The sequence below is a fragment of the Dermacentor variabilis genome, chromosome 11 (genome assembly GCF_050947875.1).
Source record: "Dermacentor variabilis isolate Ectoservices chromosome 11, ASM5094787v1, whole genome shotgun sequence".
NCBI classification, from domain to species: Eukaryota; Metazoa; Arthropoda; class Arachnida; order Ixodida; family Ixodidae; genus Dermacentor; species Dermacentor variabilis.
The window spans coordinates 2,314,059-2,338,523 of NC_134578.1; the positions used below are offsets into that span (position 1 = coordinate 2,314,059).

At 48.5% G+C, this 24,465-nt stretch overlaps 2 protein-coding genes across 5 annotated transcripts in view; both read right to left on the bottom strand.

Moving 5' to 3' along the window:
* The window catches only part of LOC142564697 (mRNA decay activator protein ZFP36L1-like), a 462,788-nt gene that overhangs the window by 201,157 nt on the left and 237,166 nt on the right, over positions 1-24,465 (bottom strand). The gene's annotated exons all lie outside the window — the stretch shown is intronic.
* LOC142564428 (uncharacterized) lies at positions 715-5,956 on the bottom strand. Its single transcript, XM_075675423.1, has 3 exons — positions 5,437-5,956; positions 2,586-5,001; positions 715-826 (listed from the first exon to the last, which is right to left on the bottom strand). The coding sequence occupies exons 1-3, from the start codon at positions 5,954-5,956 to the stop codon at positions 715-717; spliced, it is 3,048 nt and encodes a 1,015-aa protein (XP_075531538.1).

Sequence of the window (24,465 nt, forward strand, 5' to 3'; positions counted from 1 at the left end):
CTATAATATCGATTTCGCTTTACGATATCTATATCAATTAAGAAATTCAGAAATATACAACGGTGACCAGGGACACTGTTAGGGTTGTTACTGCTAATTGTGACCGCTATTTCTCGTTCTTTACACTTTGAGCGCGCATACAATTTGTATGTTGAGTGCAAAATAGCTACATAAACATTCGAGGATAAGTGCTCATTTAGAGAGCGTACCGGTTTCTCACGGCAGCGTCTGTTCCAAAATACTGGCACCCAAACGAGTCAGATTTTCACGCAACTTTGTGGAACAACGCAAAATTCTTTTCGGCTTGGCAAAAGCTTATGCAATAATTCTGGGCAATTAACTAATGTGTCAGCGTAACAGCACCTGTAAGTCCGCAGCCTGTCTGCCACGTCTTACCAAAAAAAAAAAAAACGGATACGCAGCCGTTACCACATATGCTATGATTTCGATCAGCGGCACCGGTAGGGCGATTGTGGGTGCTTCGTCGTCACGGCACAATTACGACAACTTGCCACGCCTACTTTAATATCGCTGTCAGTGCAATCAGCGTTGCTGGATTCAAATAACGCACTATTGAATACTACGCAAGAGAACAGTACAGTGTACACCACCGATGTGACACTGACATACAATTTTAAAGCGTTTCGACGGAAAACGCTTCTATCTAGGAGTCAGAACCACGACCTACTGAACCCATTTCATTTATTGATACTGTCAGCCCGACTTTGGGCTATTGGCCTTGGCCAGCACACCTTGGCCAGCACACCTTGGCACACCTTGGCCAGACCTTGGCCAGCACACCTGGTCTAGTTCAACAGCTTTACCGCTAGGGACAGAACGTACGGGCAAAGCAACGCTAGTTGTAACCTCTTCGGTGTAGTCTGCTTCTACGATCTGTTCCGACGCTCTTGCTGCCATCTCAGTAGGCACCAAGTGCGCGGGAAAGCTTTGAGGTCTTTTTGAATATTCACTAGTGGCGACGCATGCCTCAGTTCTACGTCCCTCCGCTATCAACAAAAGAAATGTATTATCTCCGTGGCTAACGCCTATCCTTCTTTTTATTTCTTTTATGTCACCTTCAATGATGTCATTATATGCTGCTTCTGCAAATAAAGCATTTGGTTGCTAGTCAGCGCTCTGTCCTGTGCTCTTTACTGGCTCGTCCTTTGTCGCGCTGTTTGTTTTATTTCAATCAGAACTCTTGTTGTCGCGACAGAACGTTTCTATTGCGACTTCCGAACTCTTGGTCATAGCGACAGAATGTTTCTGTAGCCACGCCAGAATTCCTGTCGTAACGTCAGAAATGTCTATCGCAACTGTATACAAAGACTTCAGGAACTTCTGTCGTACGACAGAAATTTCTGTAATCGTGACAGAAATTGTGTAGTTGCGACAGAAATTTCTGTTGTGTTTTCAACTAGGTGCTCTGTTTCCATAGCCTACTAATGAGTCGTAGGGGTCATTTCTTTAGTATTATTCATTTTTTTCACCAAATAAAACCTGCAACATCTTTTCTAAAAGCAATAAAATCCGCCTTATGTTAAAGATAATCTGCTCACGTTATTTTAGCGCAGATCTTAAGCGCCTGTTCCAGCGGCGAGCGTCGGCGTCGGCATCCTCCTAACCGAACGAACGAGCAGAGCGAAAGATGAAAGAGGGAACGCGGAGCGGGGATGGAAGACGGCGATATCGAAAAGAGCGCGAGGAGGAAAGCGGAGAAGGAGGGTGTAGTGGAACCATGAGGCGGAAAACGGGGGGGAAGGGTATGCCGAAAGCGAGAGAAGAAAAGCGTCGTGCCGCGCAAGACCAATTTTGCCAGAGGCGAGATTGTGCCAGAATAGCGCGCGTCGTCTGTTCACCGACGACGCCACCGATACGATATATGGAAACAAAATGCTGCATTAGCGGAAGTCTGTCTGAGGCGGCTGCTGTGAATAGCGCCAGCGCGTCACCCACGCTCTGCCTCTCGCAATCTCCCGATTAGCGAGGCAGTCGCGCCGCACGTCGTTCCGTTTCAAACGTGCCGCACACGCCCGCCCCAGCCAATGTATCGCGAAATGAACACACGTATACAGCTGCACTCAACTTTCCCATTAGGGAGTACCCGAATGGTCAATGAATTTTTTTATTGTATTGCATTAGCAGCAATATCGGCAATCAAATGTCTCTGAGGAAATTATGGTAGGTCAAAAAGGAACCGACTGCTTCGTTTGGGGTGAACAAAACAACTAACTTTATTTCGATAGGGATGCCCGTCGCCGAGCGAGTTCGGGAGGAATACAGGGTTGCCCGTTGACGAAAAGAATGAGGCTAAAGTTGGCAGTTTCTTCATACTCCCCCCGGAATGAGCTTCAGGTCATTCGTCCATGTATTCCATGGGGTACAACAGTTGAATCGGTCTTCTCAATGTGGTTCCATTAGGCATGCGCACCATGCAAGCTCTGATTCTTCCATCTCGTCCGAGAAGAACTTCTGACACTTGTCCTGTTTTCCAGAGCTGCCTCGGTAGATAATGTCCATGGACCAAAACGAGAGTGCCTTTCTTCAGTGCGCTTGACGAATTTGGAACAGCGAAATGTGCTGACCGGAGACTCGTCAGATACTCCTTTTGCCAGCGACGCCAAAATTGGTCGACCATCCTTTGTCGGTAGTGCCAGCGACGAGTGAGTTGACCAGGGGACTGAGCCACCTCTGTAGCGGAACCACTGTCGGGAAGAGTGGTCAGTCGCTTTCCCACTAGAAAGTGCGATGGTGCTAGAGGTTCGGGTTCGCTCGCCTCCGTGTAGACGTAGGTCAAGGGTCTAGAGTTGATGACAGCTTCGATTTCAGTTAGGATTGTCGTGAGCTCCTCGAAGTTGCAGTAGCTGTTTCCCAAGACCTTCTTCAACGATGCTTTCACGGACCGAACCATTCTTTCCCAGAATCCTCCCCACCAAGCAGCTTTTTCAGCTATAAATTTCCAGCGGATCTGGTGGCTAGTGAAGAAGTTGTGAATTTCTTCTCCTCTTATTGTTGTCCATAGTCGCTTTAGATCCTTAGAAGCGCGCTGGAATGTCCTGGCGTTGTCAGAAAAGATCACTCGACAAACTCCTCTTCTCGAGATAAATCTTCGGAACGCCATCAGGAAGTTTGAGGTGGACATGTCGGTCACCAATTCAAGGTGTATTGCCCTGGTCACTGCACATGTGAAAATAACGATGTAAGACTTCCGGTTATTTCCTTGATCCTTTGTGTTCAGTGGGCCAGCAAAATCTGCACCGGTAACATCAAAGGGTGGAGCTTGCGTCACCCTCTCACGAGGCAGAGGAGCGACTGGCTCAGTAGCAGCTCGGCTGTTGAAACGGTTGCAAGTCACACATTTCTTAAGCACCTTTTTCACCATTTGCCTTCCCCGCACGATCCAGTACATTTCCCTCAATTCGGTAAGAGTCTCCAGTGCGCCGGCATGCAGGAGACGGCGGTGGGCTGCGCTGATCGTCAGCTCTGTGAAGGGATGTCTCGACGGTAGGATGACAGGATGCTTCACGTTGTAGGACAACTCGGCTGCATTGAGCCTTCCTCCCACTCTCAGCACTCCATCGTCGTCGTAGATGACGCTGAGATCACGTATCGGGGAATCGCTTGGCATGCGTGTTGAGCGGCGAAGACACTGGAGTTCCTCTTGGAAGGCCTCCAATTGTACTTGAAGAATCAAACAAGTATGTGCCTTTTGAACTTCCTCTGTCGTAATAGGTCCCTCATATTTTTGTCCGGGGTGCATGGCGTTGTGGAAAAATCGCAAAACCCAGGCTGTCACTCGAACCAGTCTAGAGAGGGAGCTATATTTCTGCAGAGGCAAGACAGAGTCCTTTACAGTCACGTTGTGAACGCGAAGGGTTCTTCTCTCCTCATCTGCGATGATCATGTCAGCGGTGCCTTCATGCCTTGGCCAGCAAGTAGATGGCTTCGAAAGCCAAGCAGGTCCATTCCACCAAAGTGAGCTCGACTTGAGTACCTGAGGTGTGACTCCCCTTGTCAAAAGGTCGGCGGGATTTTCGATCCCAGAGCAGTGATTCCAGATGTCTGGATCCGATCGCTGCTGAATTTCCAACACTCTGTTGGCGACAAAGGGTTTCCATTGTTGTGCCGGACCTCGCACCCAATGCAGCGCAATAGATGAATCAGTCCACAGATACCATTTGGATATTGAAAGGCTCAGTGACCGCTCCAAATATTCCCTCAGTCGAGCACCCATCACCATGCCCATCAATTCCAGTCTTGGAAGAGAAATTCTCTTAATTGGTGCTACTCGGGACTTTGAGAGGACCAGAGTAACCTTTGCTTCCTTGACCCCAGAGATGCGCAAATATACAACTGCGCCGTAAGCTCTGGGGCTGGCATCTGTGAAGATGTGTACTTCCTTCCAGCTATCGTTGGCGAAGCTACCATATCGTCTTGGCACTGTTATGTCCGTTAAATGGTGGAGCTGGGTGTGCCACTGCGTCCAACCTGCTTTGACTTCTTCAGGCAGAGGGGCGTCCCACTCAATACCCAATTCCCACAGTGTTTGAAACATCAATTTGGTTGTAACTGTGACCGGAGAAATGAGGCTAAGTGGGTCATATATACGAGCCGATGCTTGAAGAATGAATCGTTTGGTGTTGCTGTTTCGGTCTAGGAAATCTAAGATGGCCTCCATGGAAAATGCTAGGTGATCTCTGTCCTTATCCCATACAAGTCCGAGGACCCGTGAGACACTTGTTGTTGGACATTCCACGTAGCCAAGGGCGCATCCGGTTCCTTCGTCGTTGAACAGCTGTTGCAGCTTCTTGGAATTTGAGTTCCACTTACGCAGTGTCATGCTTGCTCGATTCATGACATCTAGTGCCCCTCGGTATAAATCTGTAGCCTCCTCCACTGTGTTCGCTCCTGTTATGAGGTCGTCCACGTAAAGGCTCTCGCTGATGGTTTTTCTTATTTCTGGATAACCTTCTGTCGTGGACAGATGGTGGCGCACGGTGGCTGCGAGGAGGAATGGACTACTTGTCACGCCGAAAGGGACACGAGTCATTCTCCAGACCTCAATAGGAGGTTCTGGGTCTTCCATCGTTGGAAGATGTGCATACCAAAGAAATCGGAGGGCATCGCGATCAGCCGGTTGCACCGAAATTTGCAGAAATGCCTTTTCAATGTCTGCACTTAATCCAATACGATGAATTCTGAAGTTCAGCAATACCTTAAGTAAATCTGGATTCAAGTTCGGTCCTGGTTCTAGGGCTTCGTTCAGAGACATACAACCTGCATCGTGAGAAGATGCGTCAAAGACGACTCTAATCTTGGTCGAAAGGCTGTCAGGCCTAAAAACTGCACGATGAGGCATGTAGTATAGTCTGCTTACATCGTTGTTGCTTTCTTGCGATGGAAGTCGTTCTGCGAACCCTTGTTCCACGTACTGACGGATGGCCTCGTCATACTTGATCAGTGTCGACTCATCTTTCATTAACTTCTTTGTGAGGTTAGTCAAGCGCTTCTTTGCAACAGCTTTGTTGTCGGCAAGTTGCATGTTCAAGGGTTTCCAGGGCAGTGCTACTTCATAGCGCGTGTCCATTTTCTCTAGCGATGCCGGAAATGTGCTCATGACTTCTTCGCTTTCTTCGTTCGTTTGGGCAGACGAGTCGATAATTCCAATGCTCTCAAGTTCCCAAAACGATTTGAGCTCCTTGGACAAGCTGGTTGTGTCGGCGAACACTCCGGCACGAAGCACTGCCACGGTTGAGCAGTAGGCAGCTGAGCTACTGCTGGGAATCGCTCCTTGTAGAGTCCAGCCAAATTCGGTCTTTACAGCAACTAGTGCGCCTTGCAGCTTCTTTACTTCACCACACACCAAAGTCCAGTAATAGTCAGCACCGATAAGAATGTCGATCCCGCTTTCTATCAAATGGGCTGGCGCAACAGTCATATCTGCCAGTTCATCCATGTCCGCTTGCACCTCTTTTAGGATGTCCTCAGGCACGTGGAGCCGATCAGAGCAGATCTCCGGTATTTCCAGAGCTTCGATAGAGTGCTCTTTACGGTCGTATTGACTTCTTAGCCAAATTTTTACTCTTCTCCGCTTCTCTTTGATAATGTTTCCTGCTTCTCCGAATGGGTAGATTGTGATGTCTTCTTCACCTACAACCTCTAGTTGCAGTTCACGTGAAAGTCTCTTAGTGACAAAGCTTCGTTGGCTACCTCCGTCAAAGAGTAGACGAGTGAGCGCTCTTCTTCGTCCCTCTGCCCATACTTGAGCGGTTTGGAGCAGCACAGTTGATGCCTTTTCAGATTTCTTTTCTGTCCAAGAGTGCAACTCTGTGGCTTTATTCTCGGGTGGCTTCCATGTCGGGTCACACATCTGAGTCAGATGTCTTCTGCCACATTCCTTGCATTTTATTCTTTTGTTGCGGCATTCCCTTGAAGTGTGCCCTTTTATGCAGCATCGGAAGCACCGGCCAGCTGCAGTGAGCCTTTTCTTCTTTTCATCCAATGAGATCTTCGCTTGACAATTGTGAGTCGCATGATCTTTTGCAGCACAGAATGCACATGGATCGGACTGCTTCGAAGCACCCGCAGAAAAAAGAGAAGCTGCTGACCCTCTTTGAGGTTTGCTCTTTTCTTTGTCTCGATGTTTTGATTCTCTGGCTGCGAGATTACCAGGTTGCAGTGCCTTTTCCCTGCTCTCAACTTCTGTTTTAAGAAAAGCTTGCAAACTCTTGATGCTGATCGCGTCATCTTTGTTTGCAGCGGAAAGTCCCTTATGGTATCCGACAACAAGATCGGTTGGCAGCATTCGCAGGAGTGCGGAGGAGAGCAGCGCGCCGTAACTGTCTGTTTTGACTCCGAGCGCCGTGAGGCCAGCGATATTGCGTTGCAGGTGGTCATAGAGTCGACGTAGGCCGATGTGCTCCTTTTCGTTCTGTACAGTTGGCAAGTCGAGTAACTGAGTCAGGTGTTCTTGAATCAGCACGTCTCGTCGACCGAAGCGCTCTTTCAAAAGTTCGATGACAGTGGTGTAATTTGCCCCAGTCACTTGAATGCCGGTAATGGCCGCTGCGGCTTTTCCCGAAAGCACCGATCGCAAGTACAGAAACTTCTCTGCGTTGGAGAGGCCGTCGTTTCCGTGCACCGCTTGCTCGACTGCTCCCAGAAGGACTGCCACTCCGTGGCGGCGCCGCTAAATCGTTGTAACTCGAGCTTCGGCAGTTTCACTTTGCACTTTGCCCCCGCCGGAGGGCCGTCGGTCTGCGCCCGCGTCGCCGCCATTTCTGCGTGTTTTGTTAGCAGGTCTTTTTCTGCTTCTTGGCGGAGTTTTGCCATGTGTGCGACGATACGGTCGTTGTATTCTATGGTCCGCACATAATTTAGCTCTGCGTCTTCATCTTGCACTAAGGGCTCGATGGCTGCGTCCACCTCGTTTAGCTGTATTTGGAGGGCGCTAAGGCTCGCAGACAATACATTAAGAGCTCCTTCGTCTGCATGACTCTCCAAGAATAAGTCCGCTTCAGAAATCAGTTTAGTGACTTGAGCTCTTAATGCACTTCTTTTCAGTTTGAGCCGTTCCATCGTGGCATCAATGTTTACAGTTCGCTTACCGCGATGGGGCTTGAGTCGTGGTGTCGGTTTCGGTTGGGTGTCGCGTCGTTAGGCCTTGTTGAAGGCGCGCATCGTCGACCGTTTTCTGCCCGAGGATTGTTGATGGTTTTCCCCGAGCTCGTTGTGGTGTCGACGTCTGTTGACCTCGTTGCCTCAATGGTAAGTTCGATCGTTTCTCCCGGGTTTCGGCACCAAATATTGAGGAAATTATGGTAGGTCAAAAAGGAACCGACTGCTTCGTTTGGGGTGAACAAAACAACTAACTTTATTTCGATAGGGATGCCCGTCGCCGAGCGAGTTCGGGAGGGATACAGGGTTGCCCGTTGACGAAAAGAATGAGGCTAAAGTTGGCAGTTTCTTCAGTCTCCTTGGCCATCCCCTTGCAGCCTCTTTTGTGTCGCCGTTCTCTCGAGGAAAAAAATGTTCAAAGCGCACAGCCCATCATAGCTGCGAGTTTTGGTATCGAGATCAGGCGGCGCAATACTGTTTTGTGATCCGGGACTGATAAACGATAACCCCTAATGTAACGCTTTATTTATTGGGGCCTTTAAGGTAACAAAATGAAATGAAGTGAAATGAAATTCCTGCGCCGTGAGATTGTTCGTCGCCCCTGGATGGCGCCGCTACCTTATTGAAATTCAGCTCAGTGACGAAGCTGTTAGCATGCACGCCTTGACCAAAACGCGTCTACTAAATTTGGAGCACCCGCCTGTTATCGACAATTTTGTATGGCAGGGGTGCAACAGAATGACTGTCTCAATGAAAGGCGGAGGCTTAGGAATGCTGATTAGGCGAGTATGAAGTGGGAAAGGAAAAGACATGTAAGCAGCGTTTATAAATTAGGAGCACATGGGAAACCAAAAAGACCTCGCTTGGAGTACTTTACCTATGGACAGGTAGTGGTAGCAGGGATAAAAATAATGAATTGATTTATTGCACTTAGAAGCCATGATAATGAGTTCATAAAATCAGGCCAGGTGAAATTTGTGGGAGATATGAATGTGCACACGGAGGATTTATACGGAAATACTGATTACAACAGTTCTCTAGTGCAGTATCTGGCGATGAACAGAGCCTTATAGTAGGTAAGGGGGAGAATAAGTGTCATGGGCAGGTAAAGTGGCAGTGCGGAAATAGGCAGTCATGCATCGATTACACATCAATCTCAGAAACAGTCTACCAACTATTAGACCAAACAATGATAAATGAACCTGGAAAGATAGCTTGGGTAGGATAACAAACGTTTAACCTTAAAATCTGAGACACATACTAACGTGAAACATGAACCATAGCACCATAATGTCTAAAAATGACGCAGTTTTGCACGAAAGGCGAAACATCGATTGCGATAGCAAATTAGCAGACAGCGATAAAAAGTAAGGATAGTACTTTTATCGGCCATATCAACTTGTAAACATTCGCTTGCTAACTAAATTAAACATTATACAGGTCCCATATACTAAGCGAAGCTTTCTATACTGCTGGTTGCTATGATTGGCGATATTTAGCGCCGATGTCGATGGCGCGAGCTTAATCTCTTAAACGTTTAGCCCACCACGAGAGTGGCGAGTTGATGTTAAACGTTACCTTGTGTGCACCACTGCTGTTTGTCTGCACAGTACACACAACACACAGGGAGAGATGCTTGCTTGGGCGTTGTTGTGCGCCATATTTCATAACCTCTGAGAGGGTTGAGCATTGTCATTGCCTCACATCGTACATCGCATCGTGGTAGAAGTATTAAAGTTGAATTGGATTTCAGGGCTTACGTGCTAAAACCACAATCGGATTATGAGGCACGCCGTAGTGGCGTACTTTGGATTACAATATTTTGACACCGCGATGTTCTTTAACATGTCCCAAAATTTAAGTCCATGTACGTTTTCTATTTCGCCCCCGTCGAAATGCGGCTGCCGCGGTCGGGATCAAATCCGCGCCCTCTAGCAATGCCATAGCCGCAAAGCTACCGCTGCGGGAACAGAAGTGTTGATTTGACAGTCAACCGCGTACGCAGTGTCGCATGCACCCTACGGTGCGCTTCAATTAACACGGCTCTACTCCCGCACGTCCTACGCAATTTCTTCGCTTGACATATTTGCATGGTGTTTGTTTTCAGGAATAGCAGAAACGTACTGCACCGTACCTTGTACTTAAGCCTATCCAGTTTCCCCGCAGGCGCTGTCGTGTTTATATGCCATGCGCAGTGCCTATGGGGCTCTTGCATTGTCCAGGGGGCGCTGCGAAAATGGTGCTAAAAAGCGCCCTCAGTCCTGAACTGGGTAGTACCAAGCTCGGTCGTCTACTTCGGAAAACACGTTCAATGAGCAGCAAAGCTGAATACAAAATGAATGCAAAAGTACAAAACAATTTGCAACAATTTTTACTGCTTTCCTTAATCTCGGGCCTTAAACAAACCCTTTCAGACGAGGTCGAGAGGGTCACGCATTCCGGCGTCTCCGCAAGGTGCGGCCGCGAAAAAAGCAACAGCCGCTGATTTGCTTGATGCACGTCGAAGCTGCAACTTTTGGACAGCGGTCTCCAAGTACTGAGAGAAGGGTGCATTCACAGACACGCACGCGCACTGTTCCCTTAGGAGTCATGCAGTTGCTTTTCTATGCCTCCGCGAGTAACCGGCTCGTTTAGCAGCCTACAGGACCCTTTGTCTTTTGCTTTCCTTTTCCCTCTGTTAACAATGAGATGCATGCAGTGCAGTTAGAAGACAATTACTACGCCTGATTTTTTGCTAAACTATCCTTTTCGCGACAAACGACATGCCAATCCCCGATCTCCACAAACGCTTAAGCTTCGTGTTTACCCTCCTTCGCTTTTTCACTGTCCCCCGCTGAATTATGACATTCATGCATTGGCCTCTGTCGCTTTGGTGATTCGCACGTATGATTCTAGACGCTTCGACCTAGGCCACCTCCGGCTTTCTCTTTGGCCTATGCCTTTTCTTCACCATCTGTTCAGACCTATTCGAAGAGCCATAGGTGACTTTTTCTTGCAGGCTGACCAAACATGCCACCTCCGCACATACTTGGTCTAACAGGCCTTCCATTTCTTGTGCTTATTCTGGCAGGCTGGCCGAGGTTGGCACCTCCACACAAACTTGGCCTAACGGGTCCTCCGTTTCCTATGCTTTTTCTGGCAGGGTGGCCGAACTTCACGCCTCCGCACACATTTGGCCGAACAGGCCCTCCGTTTCTTGTGCTTCTTCTGGAAGACTGGCCAAACTTGCCACCTCCGCACACACTTGGCTTAACAAGCTTTCCATCTCTTGTGCTTATTCTGGCAGGCTCCCCGAAGTTGCCACCTCCATGCACACGTGGCCTAATAGGCCCTCCGTTTCTTATGCTTATCCTGGCAGGCTCAGAGAACTGACCACCTCCGCACACACTTGGCCTAAATGGCCCTCTGTTTCTTGTAATTTTCTGCGATGCTGGCCAAACATGCCACTTCCGCGCACCCTTGGCCTAACAGGCCCTCCGTTTCTTGTGCTTTTTCTAGCAGCCTGCCAGAACTTGCAACTTCTGCACACACTCGACTCCATTTCCTGGGCACTCCATTTCCTGTGCTTTTCTAGCAGGCTCGCTGAACTTACAACCTCCACGCACAATTGACCTAAATGGCCCTCTGTTTCTTGTGCTTTTTTCTGACAGGCTAGCCGAACTTGCCACCTCCGTACAAAAGCATAGAAAGTTGGGCGAGCTAGTACGGTAACATGAGCTTGCATTGTAGCGCGAGGTGACACGGACAGAGACTAGGCGCTCGTCCTGTCGGCTTCTAGTCTCTGTCCGTGTAACTTCGCGCTACAATCCAAGATCATGTCACCTCCGTACACAATTTATCTAACTGTCCGTCCCTTTATTCTCCTTTTTCTGGCAGGCTGGCCAAACTTGCCACCGCCGCACAAACTTGGCCTAACGGTCACTCCGATTCTTGTGTTTTTTTCTGGCAGGCTCGCCAAACTTCCCAGCTCCATATACATTTGGCCTCAATGGCACTCTGTTTCTTGTGCTTTTTCTGGCAGGGTTGCAGAATTTGCCACCGCAGCACACACTTGACCTAACGAACCCTCCGTTTCTTGCGCTTTTTCTGGCAGCTATCCGAACTTGCCACCTCTGCGCACACTTGGCCTAACGCGCCTCCCGTTCCTTGTGCTCTTTCTGGCCAACTGGACAAACTTGCCATCTCCACGCACACCTGGCGTAACGGGCCCTCCGTTTCCTGCCCTTTTTCTGGCAGGATGGCGAAACCTGCCACCTCCGTACACACTTGACCTAACGGGCTCTCCGTGTCTTCTGCTTTTTTGACAGGCTGGTCAGTCTTGCCGCCACGGTATACACTTGGCCAACTGAGACCTCCGTTTCTTCTGCTTTTACCGGCAGGCTCGCCGAGCCTGCGACCTCTGCACACACTTAGCCTAACGCGTCCTTCGTTTCTTGTTCTTTTTTGGTATTCTGGCAGAATTTGCCCCCTCCGTACACACATGGCCGAACGCGCCCTCCATTTCTTGTGCATTTTCTAGCAGGCTGGCTGAACTTGCCGCCTCTGTAAACATTTTGCCTAACGGTCCCATCGTTTTTTGCGCTTTTTCTGGCAGGCTGGTAGAACTTTCAACCTCAGCCCAAATTACGCCTAACGGGCCCTCCGTTTTTTCTGTTTTTTTCTGGCAGGGTGGCAGAACTTGCCACCTCAGCACACACTTGACATAACGGACCCTCCTTTTCTTGCGCCTTTCTGGCAGCTAGCCGAACTTGCCACCTCTGCGCACACTTGGCCTAACGGGCCATCCGTTGCTTGTGCTCTTTCTGGTCAACTGGACAAACTTGCCCTCTCCACGCAGACCTGGCCTAACGGGATCTTCGTTTCTCGTACTTTTTTCGTATTCTGGCATAATTTGCCCCCTCCGTATACACGTGGCCGAACGGGCCCTCCGTTTCTTGTGCTTTTTCTAGCAGGCTGGCGAAACCTGCCCTACACACTTGACCTAACGGACTCTCTGTGTTTTCTTTTCTGGCAGGCTAGCCAATCTTGCCGCCTCGGTGCACACTTGGCCAAACGAGCCCTCCGTTTCTTGTGCTGTTTTTGGTATTCTGGCAGAATATGCCCTCTCCATAAACACATGGCCTAACAGGCCCTCCGTTTCTTGTCCTTCTTCTAGCAGGCTTGCCGAACCTGCCGCCCACGTATACACTTGGCCTAACGGGCCCATCGTTCTTTGCGCTTTTTCTGGCAAGCTGGCAGAACTTGCCACCTCCGCACAAATTACGCCTAATGGGCACTCCGTTTCTTGTGCTTTTTCTGGCAGGCTCGCAGAACTTGCCACCTCCGCACAAACTTGGTCTAAAGGGCACACCGTTTCTTGTGCTTTTTCTCGCAGTCTCGCCCAACTTGCCACCTCCACACACATTTGGCCTAAATGGCCCTCTGTTTCTTGTGCTTTTCCTGCCACGCTGGCCAAACTTGCCATTTCAGCGCACCCTTGGCCTGACGAGCCCTCCGTTTATTGTCCTTTTTCTGGCAGGGTGGCAGAATTTGCCCCCTCTGTACACATTCGGCCAAACGGGCCCCCCGTTTCTTGTGCTTATTCCGGCAGGCTGCACGAACTTGCACTTCGGGACACACTTGGCCAAACGGGCCTTCCGTTTCTTGTGCTTTTTCTGGCAGGCTGGCAGAATTTCCCACCTCCGCACACGCTTGACCTGACGGGCCCTCCGGTTCTTTTGCTTCTTCTAGCAGACTGGCCAAACTTGCCACCTCTGCCCACACTTAGCCTAACGGGCCTTTCCTTTTTTGCTTTTTCTGTTTGACTGCCAGAACTTGCAAACTTCGTACACACTTGGCCTAACGAGTCCTCCATTTCTTGTGCTTTTTCTGGCAGACTCGTAGAATTTGCCACCTCCACAAAGGCTTGGCCTAAATGGCCCTCTATTTCTTGTGCTTTTTCTGATATGCTTGCCGAACTTGCCACCACCGCACAAACTTGGCCTAAAGGCACTCCGTTTCTTTTGCTTTTTCTGGTAGACTGTCAGAACTTGCCACCTTCGTAGACACTTGACCTAACGATTCCTACGTTTCTTGTGCTTTGTCTGGCAGGTTGGCAGAACGTGCCACCACCACACACATTTGGCCGAAATGACCCTCTGTTTCTTGTGCGATTTCTGCCACGCTAGCCAAACTTGCCATCTCTATGCACACGTGGCCTAATGGGCCCTCCGTTTCTTCAGGCTGGCCGAGCTTGCCACCTCTGCACACAATTGGCCTAACGGGCCTTCCCTTCCTTGTGTTCTTTCTGGTCAACTGGACAAACTTGCCATCTCCACGCACACGTGACCTATCCGGCCCTCTGTTTCTTGTGCTTTTTTGGCAGGCTGGACGAACTTGCCTCCTCCATACACACTTGGCCTTACAGCTGCTCCGTTTCTTGTGCTTTTTTGGCTGACTGGCCATACTTGCCACCTCCGTACACACTTGGCCAAACGGGCGCTCAATTTCTCGTGCTTTTTCTGGCAGGCTGCCGTACTTTCCACCTCTGCACACATCTAACCTAACACACACTCCGTTTGTTGTGCTTTTCTAGCAGACTGGCCAAACTTGCCGCCTTCGTACGCACTTAGTCAAACAGGACCTTCGTTTCTTGCACTTTTTTAGTAGGCTGGAATTTGCCCCCTCCATACACACTTGGCGAAGCGGGCCCCCCCTTTCTTGTGCTTTTTCTGGCAGACTGGCCGAAGTTGTCACTTCTGCACACACTTGGCCTAAAAGGCACTTTGTTTCTTGTGCCTTTTCTGGCAGGCTGACAGAACTTTCCACCCCCGCACAAACATGGCCTAACTTGCACTCCGTTTCTTGTGCTTTTTCTGGCAGGCTCGCCGAACTTGCCACCTCCACACACAGTTGGCCTAAATGGCCCTCTGTTTCTTGTAATCTTTCTGCCACGCTGGCCAAACTCGCCATTACCTCGCACCTTTTGCTTAACGGGCCCTCCTTTTCCTGTGCTTTTTCTTGCGGCCTGCCAGAACTTGCAACTTCTGCACACACTCGACCTAATGGGCACTCCATTTCCTGTGCTTTTTCTGGCGGGCTCGCTGAACTTACAACCTCCACGCACAATTGACCTAACGGGCCCTCTGTTTCTTGTGCTCTTTCTTGCAGGCTGGCCGAACATGCCACCTCGGTAAACACGTGGCAAAACGGTCCCCCCGTTTCTTGTGCTTGTTCTGGCAGGCTGGCTGAAATTGCCACCTTTGCACGCATATCGCCTAACGGGCCCTTCGGGTCTTGTGCTTTTCTGGTAGTCAGGCAGAATTAGCGCCCTCCGTACAGACTTGATCTAACGGGCCCTCCGTTTCTTGTGCTTTTTCTGGCAGGCTGACCAAACTTACCGCCTCCGTACACGCTTGGCCTAACGGGCCCTCCGTTTCTTGTGCTTCTGACAGAATGGCCAAACTTCCCACCTTTGCACACAGCCTAACAGGCCCTTCGTTTCTGGTGCTTTTTGTAATCGGGCAGGATTTGCCCCCTCCGTACACAGTTGGCCAAACTGGCCCTCCTTTCTTGTGCGTTTTCTGGCAGACTGGCCAAACTTGCCGCTCCGTACACACTTGGCCAAACGGGCGCTCAATTTCTTGTGCATTTTCTGGCAGGCTGGCCCTACTTTCCACCTCTGCACGCACTTAGCCTAACTCACACTCCGTTTATTGTTATTTTTCTAGCACGCTGACAAACTTTCTGCCTCTGTATACCTTTGACCTAACGGGCCCTCAGTTTCTTGTGCCTTTTGCGGCAGGCTGGCCGAACTTGCCGCCTCCACACACACTTGGCCTAAAAGGCCCTCCGTTTCTTGTGCTTTACCTGGCATTCTGACCTAACTTCCACCTCCACGCACACTTGGCTTAACGGGCCCTCCGTTTCTTGTGCTTTTTCTGGCAGGGTGGCAGAACTTGCCACCACAGCACACACTTGACCTAACGGACCCTCCGTTTCTTGCGCTTTTTCTGGCAGCTAGCCGAAGTTGCCACCTCTGCGCACACTTGGCCTAACGGGCCCTCCGTTAGTTGTGCTTTTTTTGGCAGGCTGGCCGAATTTGCCACCTCCGCGCACACTTGATCTAACCGACCCTCCGTTTCTTGTGCAGGAAAATCACGGCTCTCTATTGTCTTCTCGCTTGCGGCTACTAACACGTCTGACTCGTCGTTGCGTGCAGCTGTCTCGGGAGTCACTCCATTGTCCTCTCCGCTGCTCAATAGGGAATATGCCTACCAGTTTTTGAGTCTCCTCCGGTGTTTTTGCCCTGAAAGCTCCCAGATTGGTGAAGTATTCTCTTCGTTCGGTCAGCGTTTTCTCCAACCTATCCGAAGAGCCATAGCTGACTTGCTCTCGCACGCTGGCCGAAATCGCCGCCTCCGTACACTCCTGGCTATTAACTGAAAGCTGTCCCATATGCTGCTTAAACAGCTGAAGGTTGTTATCGGAGTCTTCAATTGTGGAAAATACCACCCGCTTCTCACCGCTCCTGGCCATGTGGCCTTTTCTCAGCAGTTGTAACAAGCAACACTCTTTTCCGCTTCCAACGCACGTGCACCATCTTTGGGTGTCTTCGCTTCTTGCGCTAATTTAAGTGCGTCACTATTCCCCTAATGCGTGCCGGCGGAATTCCAAGTCTCCGGTTTAAAATTCTGACGTAAATTCTTGTTACCATTTGGCTTCCTGGAACTCTATCCCGCTTTGTCGCTTCTGTCTGATTACAACGAAGGTGCCAAATAAAACAACGGACGAAGGAACGAAACACGAGACAACCACGTAGGCGAACCAGCAACTAAGCGTTTTATTTCTTGACACAGGAATAAATAGCTGCTGTCAAGGATCAAAACGAAGAAACAGGGTCGTCACCTGCATCGCACAAGGAAACCACGATGCAGAACAACTTCTAAGTGCTGCTCCCAAGATACGTCAGTTCCTTTGTAGAAAGAGAAACTGAGGCTTCACTGATACAATCATCACCACGCTTCTTGATCTCAAGCGCTTGCAATATCTCCCTTCTCATAAGTGTGCATTGTAAGGCTCACAAGTGCATTCCAGAATTTGATAGAACCTGTGTTTTGAACAGAGCTGATGATGAACTGACAAGGGAGATATTGGAAGTGCTTGAGATCAAGTAGCGTGGTGTGGTTGTATCAGTGAAGTCTCAGTTTCTCTTTCGACAAAGGAACTGGCGTATCTTGTGAGCGGCACTTAGAAGTTGTTCTGTATCTTGGTTTCCTTGTGCGATGCAGATGAAGGCCGTTTCTTCTTGTTGTTGTGATACTTGACAGCAGCTATTTATTTCTGTGTCAAGAAATAAAACACTCAGTTGTTAGTGCGCCTACGTGGTTGTCTCGTGTCTCCTTCCTTCGTCCGTTGTTTTATTTGGCGCCTTCGTTTTAATCATGTCTAACCAACTCGCCCACCAGCACGTGCTCAGCGGCTTCTTTCTTATTGTCGCGGCGTACTGCGGAAACTTCAGTGCGTGCAGCAATCTCGGCGAGTTCTGCCGCTCTCTCGGCCTTCGAAGTCGACGTGAAATGCTAGACCAAAGCGCCTGAACAAAGCCTTGTTAGCCCTATCGTAGTCTCGCGCTTTGTCCTCGGGCAAGCAGTTAATGAAGCACTCAGCGATACTAAGCGGGATCAGTGCTGCTAATCTTCCGGTCCACATGTCCCGGCTGACAACCTCTCTCTCACACACTGGTTTAAAACCGGCGAAGAAATTAACTATTTCCTCATCTGCCCTGAAAGCGTGGAGCTGGCGTCGCGCTATCTGCCATCTAAGTATCTGACTTTTACCCTCAAGTTCTACCATAATAAAAGCGTGCCGTTGCGCTGGCTCCTGCTCGCGCCTCTCGCACTCCACTGCCTTTTGCTTTCTTGCAACAATGGTTTACCAAGAAACCGTCATAATTCGCCTTTTCTTAAAACTGAAATTCCATATTTAAAAAGGTGAATTTCCAGAACAGTGCCCACAAGAAAGCACAAACATTCTCTCGTAGCATCTGCTTTCTTGTACAAGAGAGTGTTCTGATGACATGACGAGCAAACATCAGGCACTACCTAGCCCGTCCATATCGCTATCAGGAGACTGCATAATATCTTTGTTCGCGCTGTTCACTTATGCATAAATTGTTCTGGCCTCCTCCCCACTTCTCTCCTCTGTATGCGAAACTTCTAACTGTTGCTTTTTTCCTTTCGCAGGGCCAACCGGAATGCCCATCTGATCCCGACTTTCGATGATTTCTTGGATCTGAAATTTATTCATGCTCACAGTGCACCCTGTGCTCATTGTTCACTGGCGAATTAGCCCGCCAGACACACAATTCTTGGTCTACGAGACAAAATCTCTAACAACACCAAACACCTTTACCGAATGCCTCCGCTAATGAGTCTGGCGAAAAAAAGCAAACACGAAGCCCTCACCACACCTATGTAGCCAAAGCCAACCGATCCCATAAGCTGCCAACCACTGTTGTAAAGTTCGGGATCCGTGCGGCCACGAAGGTTCCATTGATGGTGCCGTGCCAGGTGCCGGGAGAAAGAAGGGTTTCGAGCGATGGTTAAGGGATGAGAAAATGGATTATATCCAAAAAAGTACATGATTCCATTTCACAAACGCGGCTCCAACCATCGGACCGCACTACATGCTACAGTCCTTGCATGTCCGAGCGTTCTTTCGCAGCCATCCGGGTCCGCGTTTTATGTCGTTAGTTTCCCTCTTTTCCTGGCCGAGGGAATTCACTGGCCAATCAGAAACGCCGAATCGCTCACCACCTCCAATTCCCTCATGTGTCTCCAACGTTGCACAATACGAGGCAAGCACGTGGCAAATTGTGAACCTGCCGTCGACGCTTTCCGTGGAAGTTCTCGATAATGACCCTGCCATCGAGCAGCAGTGGCCTCTTTGTGATGGTCAGGAGGGGAGACGTTTTTGTCTTGAAGCGAGCTGTCATTTCTGGGCGCTAGAAAGCCGAAGATCTGGAGCATGACTGTCTGTCCGTAAGATTCGGGTGACGGTGATTGAGCTGCCTTGAGTGAACGCTGAGGCTAGATCAGCACCCGTGATAGCCGCATGTATACCGGTGAAGCATTCTTTGTTCTGTCCCGCCAGGTACAACACTCTCCTAACTCTCACACTAAAAGGTTTTTCCCTCAACCCTGTTTAATACACGCCGCAGAGCCAGACTGCTAAACTCTCTACCTCGCGCCCTTTTACGAAGAATTCGGCTCTTCACGTCTGCGTAACAAATGTGCACAGCCCACCGAAACAGTTCCTTCAATTTCTCGAATCAACAGCACGTCTCCGATCCTCACGAATCTTCACTCACCTCATCGCCGGAGATGTCAATGCACCTCGCACAGCATGGGGATACAACAGAAATAGTGTCAAAGGCAACAAACTCAACCATCATCCAGCAGGAATGTCTCACCATTTTTAAAGATCCCGACTGACCCACCCGTCATGGGAACTCTGTGCAACGGGACGCTACACCAGATCTCACCCTCCTCAAAGGTCCAGCCAAGGCGACACGGACCAATACGCACAACACGTTCAGTAGCGATCATACACTCGTCAAGATCAGCCTCCAGGCTCCCGACTATAGGCGATCTGTCCGGCTTCATTCACTTGCTGACTGGAATTAGTTTCGTAAGGACTCCGGTTCAGATAATCTTTCCACACCTGCCGACTGTGACACTTGGATGCAACAAATTCGTCATCGCACTCAGCTTTATACCCACACCTTAAAAGCAATCAGGGGATGTGCCGGCGGCGGACGCCCATCTTCTCCACCTTTAGGAGGCCTGTCAGGGCCTTATTCGCAGGTGGAGACGAAACAAGAGTAAACGCCGCCTTCACAAATACCTCTCCCTCCTCAATAATGAAACTGCCAATTAATCTTGCCTTATTTTTTGTGTACGTTACATTGTACGCTCGGAATGTAATTTCAAATGTGACAATGTATTATATGTGCTTTTGTCGTTATGTAACTGCCCCGTGTATGGAGGGCCTATGGCTCTGTCAAGCTGTCATGACAGCTTTTACTGCTGGTCTCTCGTGTCGTGTTTCATGGGACATAAATAAAGACATTATTATTATTATTATTATTATTATTATTATTATTATTATTATTATTATATTATTATTATTATTATTATTATTATTATTATTATTATTATTATTATTATTATTATTATTTAGTATTATTAATAGGACTCTCTTATACGAGAGAAGTGGTATAGCATTCGCGATAAACTCAGCGACACACTGCACTTTGCGTTGCATGGCGTCTAGTCTGTGGAATATTTAATCATTCTCAAACTAAAACCTCCCCACGCACCATAATCATCATCATCATCATAAGCCTATTTTATGTCTACTGCAGGACGAAGGCCTCTCCCTGAGGTCTCCATGTACCCCTGTCATGCGCCAAACGATTCCAACTAGACCACGCCAATTTCCTAATTTTGTCGCACCATCTAGACTTCTGCCGTCCTCTACTGCACTTCTCTTCTCTTGGTACCCATTTTGTCACCCTAATGGTCCAACGGTTATCTAATCTACTCATTACATGACCTGCCCAGCGCCATTTCTTTCTCTTAATGTCTATTTGAATATCGTCTATACCCGTTTGCTCCTTGATCCAAACCGCTCTCTTTCGGTCTCTTAAAGTTATGCCTAGCATTCTTCGTTCTATCACTGTTTGCGCGGTCCTTAACTTGTTCTCAAGCTTCTTTGTCAGTCTCGAAGTCTCTGCACCACATGTCAGCACTGGTAAAATGCACTGATTGTATACGTTCCTTTTCAATGATAACGGTGAACTCCCAGTAAGGAGCTCATGATGTCTGCCGTATGCGATCCAACCCATTTTTATATTTCTGTGAATTTCCTTGACATGGTCAGTGTTACCTGTGATTAATTGACCTAGGTAAACGTACTCCTTCACAGACTCTAGAGGCCGCCTGGCGATCCTGAGCACTTGTTCCTTTACCCGGCTATTTATCATTATCTTTGTCTTCTGCATATTAACCTTCAACCCTACTCTTACACTCTCTCTGTTAAGGTCCTTAATAATTTATTGTAACTAGTCTGCATCGTTGATGAACAGAACAATGTCATCAGAAAACCGAAGGTTAGTGAGTATTCACTGTCGATCTTTACTCCTACACATTCCCAGTTTAATAGCTTGAACACTTCTTCCAAGCACGCAGTGAATACCATTGGAGAGATTGCCTTCTTGTCTGACCCCTTTCTTTATAGGTATCTTCATAGTTTTCTTGTGTAGAATTAGAGTGGCTGTGGAATCTCTAGATATTTCACAGGGTATTTACGTAAGCGGTCTGTACTCCTTGGTTAGGCAATGCCTCTATGAGTGCTGGTATTTCTACTAAATCAAATGCTTTTTCGTAATTTATGGAAGCCATATAGAGAGGCTTATGGTACTCTGCGGATTTCTTGATGACCTGATTAATGACATAGATGTGATCCATTGTAGAGTATCTTTTCCTGAAGCCAGCCTGTTCCCTTGGTTGACTAAAGTCCAGTGTTCCCTTATTCTATTGGAGATTATTCTGGTAAATATTTTATATAATGCTGGGACTAAGCTAATGGGCCTATATTTTTTTTAGTTCTATAACATCTCACTTTTTGTGGATTAGTATATTGTTTGCATTCTTCCAGTTTTCTGGGACTCTTGCAGTCGATAGACACTTCGTATAGAGAGCCGCCAGTTTTCCTAGCAGTATGTCTCCTCCATCTTTGATTAAATCGACTGTTATTCCAACCTCTCCTACCGCTTTTTCCAGTTTGATGCCTTGCAAGGCCTTTCTGACCTCATCTCTAGATATAGGAGGAGTTTCTGTATACTGTTCATCATTTTTTCGAATAGAGTGCTCCTGAGTCCTCTGGGTACTGTAGAGGTCAGTATAGAATTCTTCCGCTGCTTTTATTATACCTTCGAGATCGCTGATGATATTACCCTGCTTATCTTTCAGTGCGTATATCTTTGTTTGTCCTAGGCCAAGTTTCCTTCTCACTGATTTCAGGCTGCGTCCATTTTTAACGGCTTCTTCAGTCTTTCTCACGTTATAATTTCTAATATCCCTTATTTTCGCTTTGTTGATAGGTTTGACAGTTCCGAGAATTCTATCTGATCTCTTGAGTTGGACACTTTCATTCTTTGTCGTTTCTTTAGTAGGTCCTTTGTTACTCGGGAGAGCTTGCCTATTGGTTGTTTTGGTGCCTTGCCTCCCACTTCAATTGCTGCCTCTGAAGCCAGCCTCGTTACGGTTTCATTCATTACGTTTATGTCATCATTAACATCTCTCTGTTCTAAGGCTGCATATTTGTTTGCAAGTACCAGCCTAAATTTGTCTGCTATGACCATAACTGCCGCTAAGTTGACCTGTTTTTTCTTGACCAATTTTATTTGCTCTTTCTCTGTTCAAATTGACGTGAATTCTAGCCCTCACTAACCTATGATCACTGTACTTTACCTATCACTTCTACACCCTGCACTATGCTGGGATCGGCAGAAAGTATGAAAACAATTTCATTTCTTATTTCACCATTAGGGCTTTCCCAGGTCCACTTTCTATTGCTACGTTTCCTGAAAAAGGTGCTCATTATTCTCAGCTTATTCCTTTCTGCGAATTCTACCAGCATCTCTCCTCTGGCATTCCTAGAATTAACGCCGTAGTTGCCAATTGCTTCTTTACCAGCCTGCTTTTTCCCCACTTTCGCATTGAAGTCGCCCATTACTACAGTATACTGAGTTTCCACTTTTCTCATCGCTAATTCAACATCTTCATAAAACTGATCTACTTTATCATCATCGTGACTATATGTTGGAGCGTAAGCTTGTACTACCTTTAATCTATACCGCTTATTAAGTTTGATTCCGACTACCGCTACCCTCTCATTAATGCTGTAGAATTCGCCAACGTTGCCCGCTATGTCCTTATGAATTAGAAATCCAACCCCGTATTGCTTCTTATCAGGGAGACCTCTATAGCAGAGGACATGTCCATTCTTTAGCAGTGTGCAAGCCTAACCAGTTGTCTTAATCTCACTCAGGCGAATAATATCCCAAACAATACCTGATAGTTCCTCAAAGAGTCCTGCTAAGCTAGCCTCACTCGTTCGGGTGTTAAGCGTTGCAAGGGTCAGTTTCCATTGGCGGCCTGTCTGGACCCAGGGATGCTTAGCACCCTCTGCTTCGTTACAGGTCTGACCGCTGTTAGGGTTGGCGTCTGACACCACGTGGCGACAGGTCATTCACCCTACCCCCTGAGCCGGAGCCCACAGGCGACCTCATCCCCTTCACCTTCTCTTGGCCGGGCCCCACGGCGCCGGAGAGGTCATTCACCCTACCCCCTGAGCCGGAGCCCACGGGCGACCTCATCACCTTCCCCTCCTCTCATGGTCGTGGCATCGTGTGTGCTTACCTCATCCCCTTCACCTTCTCTTGGCCGGACCCCACGGTGCCGGAGAGGTCATTCACCCGACCTTCTCCCCGGATTAGTCGAAAAGAGGATCGACTTCTTCCCGTGCTCAGTATTGCAGGAGGAGGGGCCCTCTCTCCGTGCCTGTCACGTGTCATCGGCGGAAGCAAGATCCCGCCCATACTTGTAGAGAGCCTATTTAAGGGGCTCCGAAATGTACTTTGAGAGACTTCATACTTGAGACTTCATACTTCATACTTCTTACTTGATGCTTTTCTTATTTTCTTTCAACTATCTTTGAATAAACAGTGCAAGTTTCGCACTAGCAAATCGTCTCGCCCCTGTTTGGTCGCCATGATCTACCGGATGCCTGCAGCCGGCCGACAACGCCACGCTACCCAATAAGTAATGTCGGTCGAGCTTCGATAGGCAGGCGTCGCTACTTCTAGGCAGCAGTACGGTACGCTACCCTGGAGTACGCAACAAACTGGCTGGCAGCGATTGGGATACGGAATCCTGGAGACCCCAACTTGGACGACAACTACAAGATCGTAGCCTCTTCGTCCTGGCAACAACGTTCGGAAGGAGGGTGTCTGGATCATGACTGCATATGGTGAGTGCACGGCTTTTCTTCACTGAGATATCACTTGGCTTTTACGTATTTTTTGGAAAGTACATAGCAGTGATTTTTCTTTAAACCGTTGACGGAATTTTGAGTACGTCAAGGTTGTATAGAGTGAAGGTTTAGCAGCACTAAGGGCAGCCATGAACTTGAAGGCACTAAAGAAGCCGGAATTGTTGAGCTTGGCCAAAGAGTTGGGCCTCCAAATTGGCGAATCAAAGAGAAAGCCGGAGATCATTGAGGCAATCGAAGCGACCAGGGCAGACGACGAGGAACTGACGGAATGCCTAAAGGGCATTAAAGAAAGAGACGAAAAAGAAGAGCGTAAGCGCCTAGAGGAAAAAGAGGAGCGCTAGCGGGCAGCACGTGAGGCCAAACAAGAGTGTAAGCGCCTAGAGGAAAAAGAGGAGCGCGAGCTGGCAGCACGTGAGGCCATGGAAGAGCGTGACCTCGAAATGAAGCGCCTAGAGATTGAGCTTCTGAAAGCACAAAATAGCGAAAGACCTAGCACAGAGGCACGTGAAAGCTAGCGCAGAATGACAGACTTGATGGCACCCTACGCAGTAGGAGGGGACATAGGTCTTTTTCTGGTGCAGTTTGAGCGCACGTGTGAGAAGGCAAAATTCGCGAGAAACACGTGGCCGCAACGCTTGCTTACGTTACTGCCACGTGAGGTAGCTGATATTATCGCCCGCGTGGGGAAAGAAGCAGAGGACTTCGATGAAGTCAAAGCAAATCTGCTTAAAAAGTATAGATTATCAG

Coding starts and splice junctions, on each gene's coding strand:
- LOC142564428 (XM_075675423.1), bottom strand. CDS start 5,956: ATGGATGAACTGGCAGATATGACTGTTGCGCCAGCCCATTTGATAGAA. Junction 5,002..5,436: donor CAAGTATGACGAGGCCATCC/GTCAGTACGTGG, acceptor TCCTCCTCGCAG/CCACCGTGCGCCACCATCTG. Junction 827..2,585: donor GAGTATCTGACGAGTCTCCG/GTCAGCACATTT, acceptor TTCTGTCCCTAG/CGGTAAAGCTGTTGAACTAG.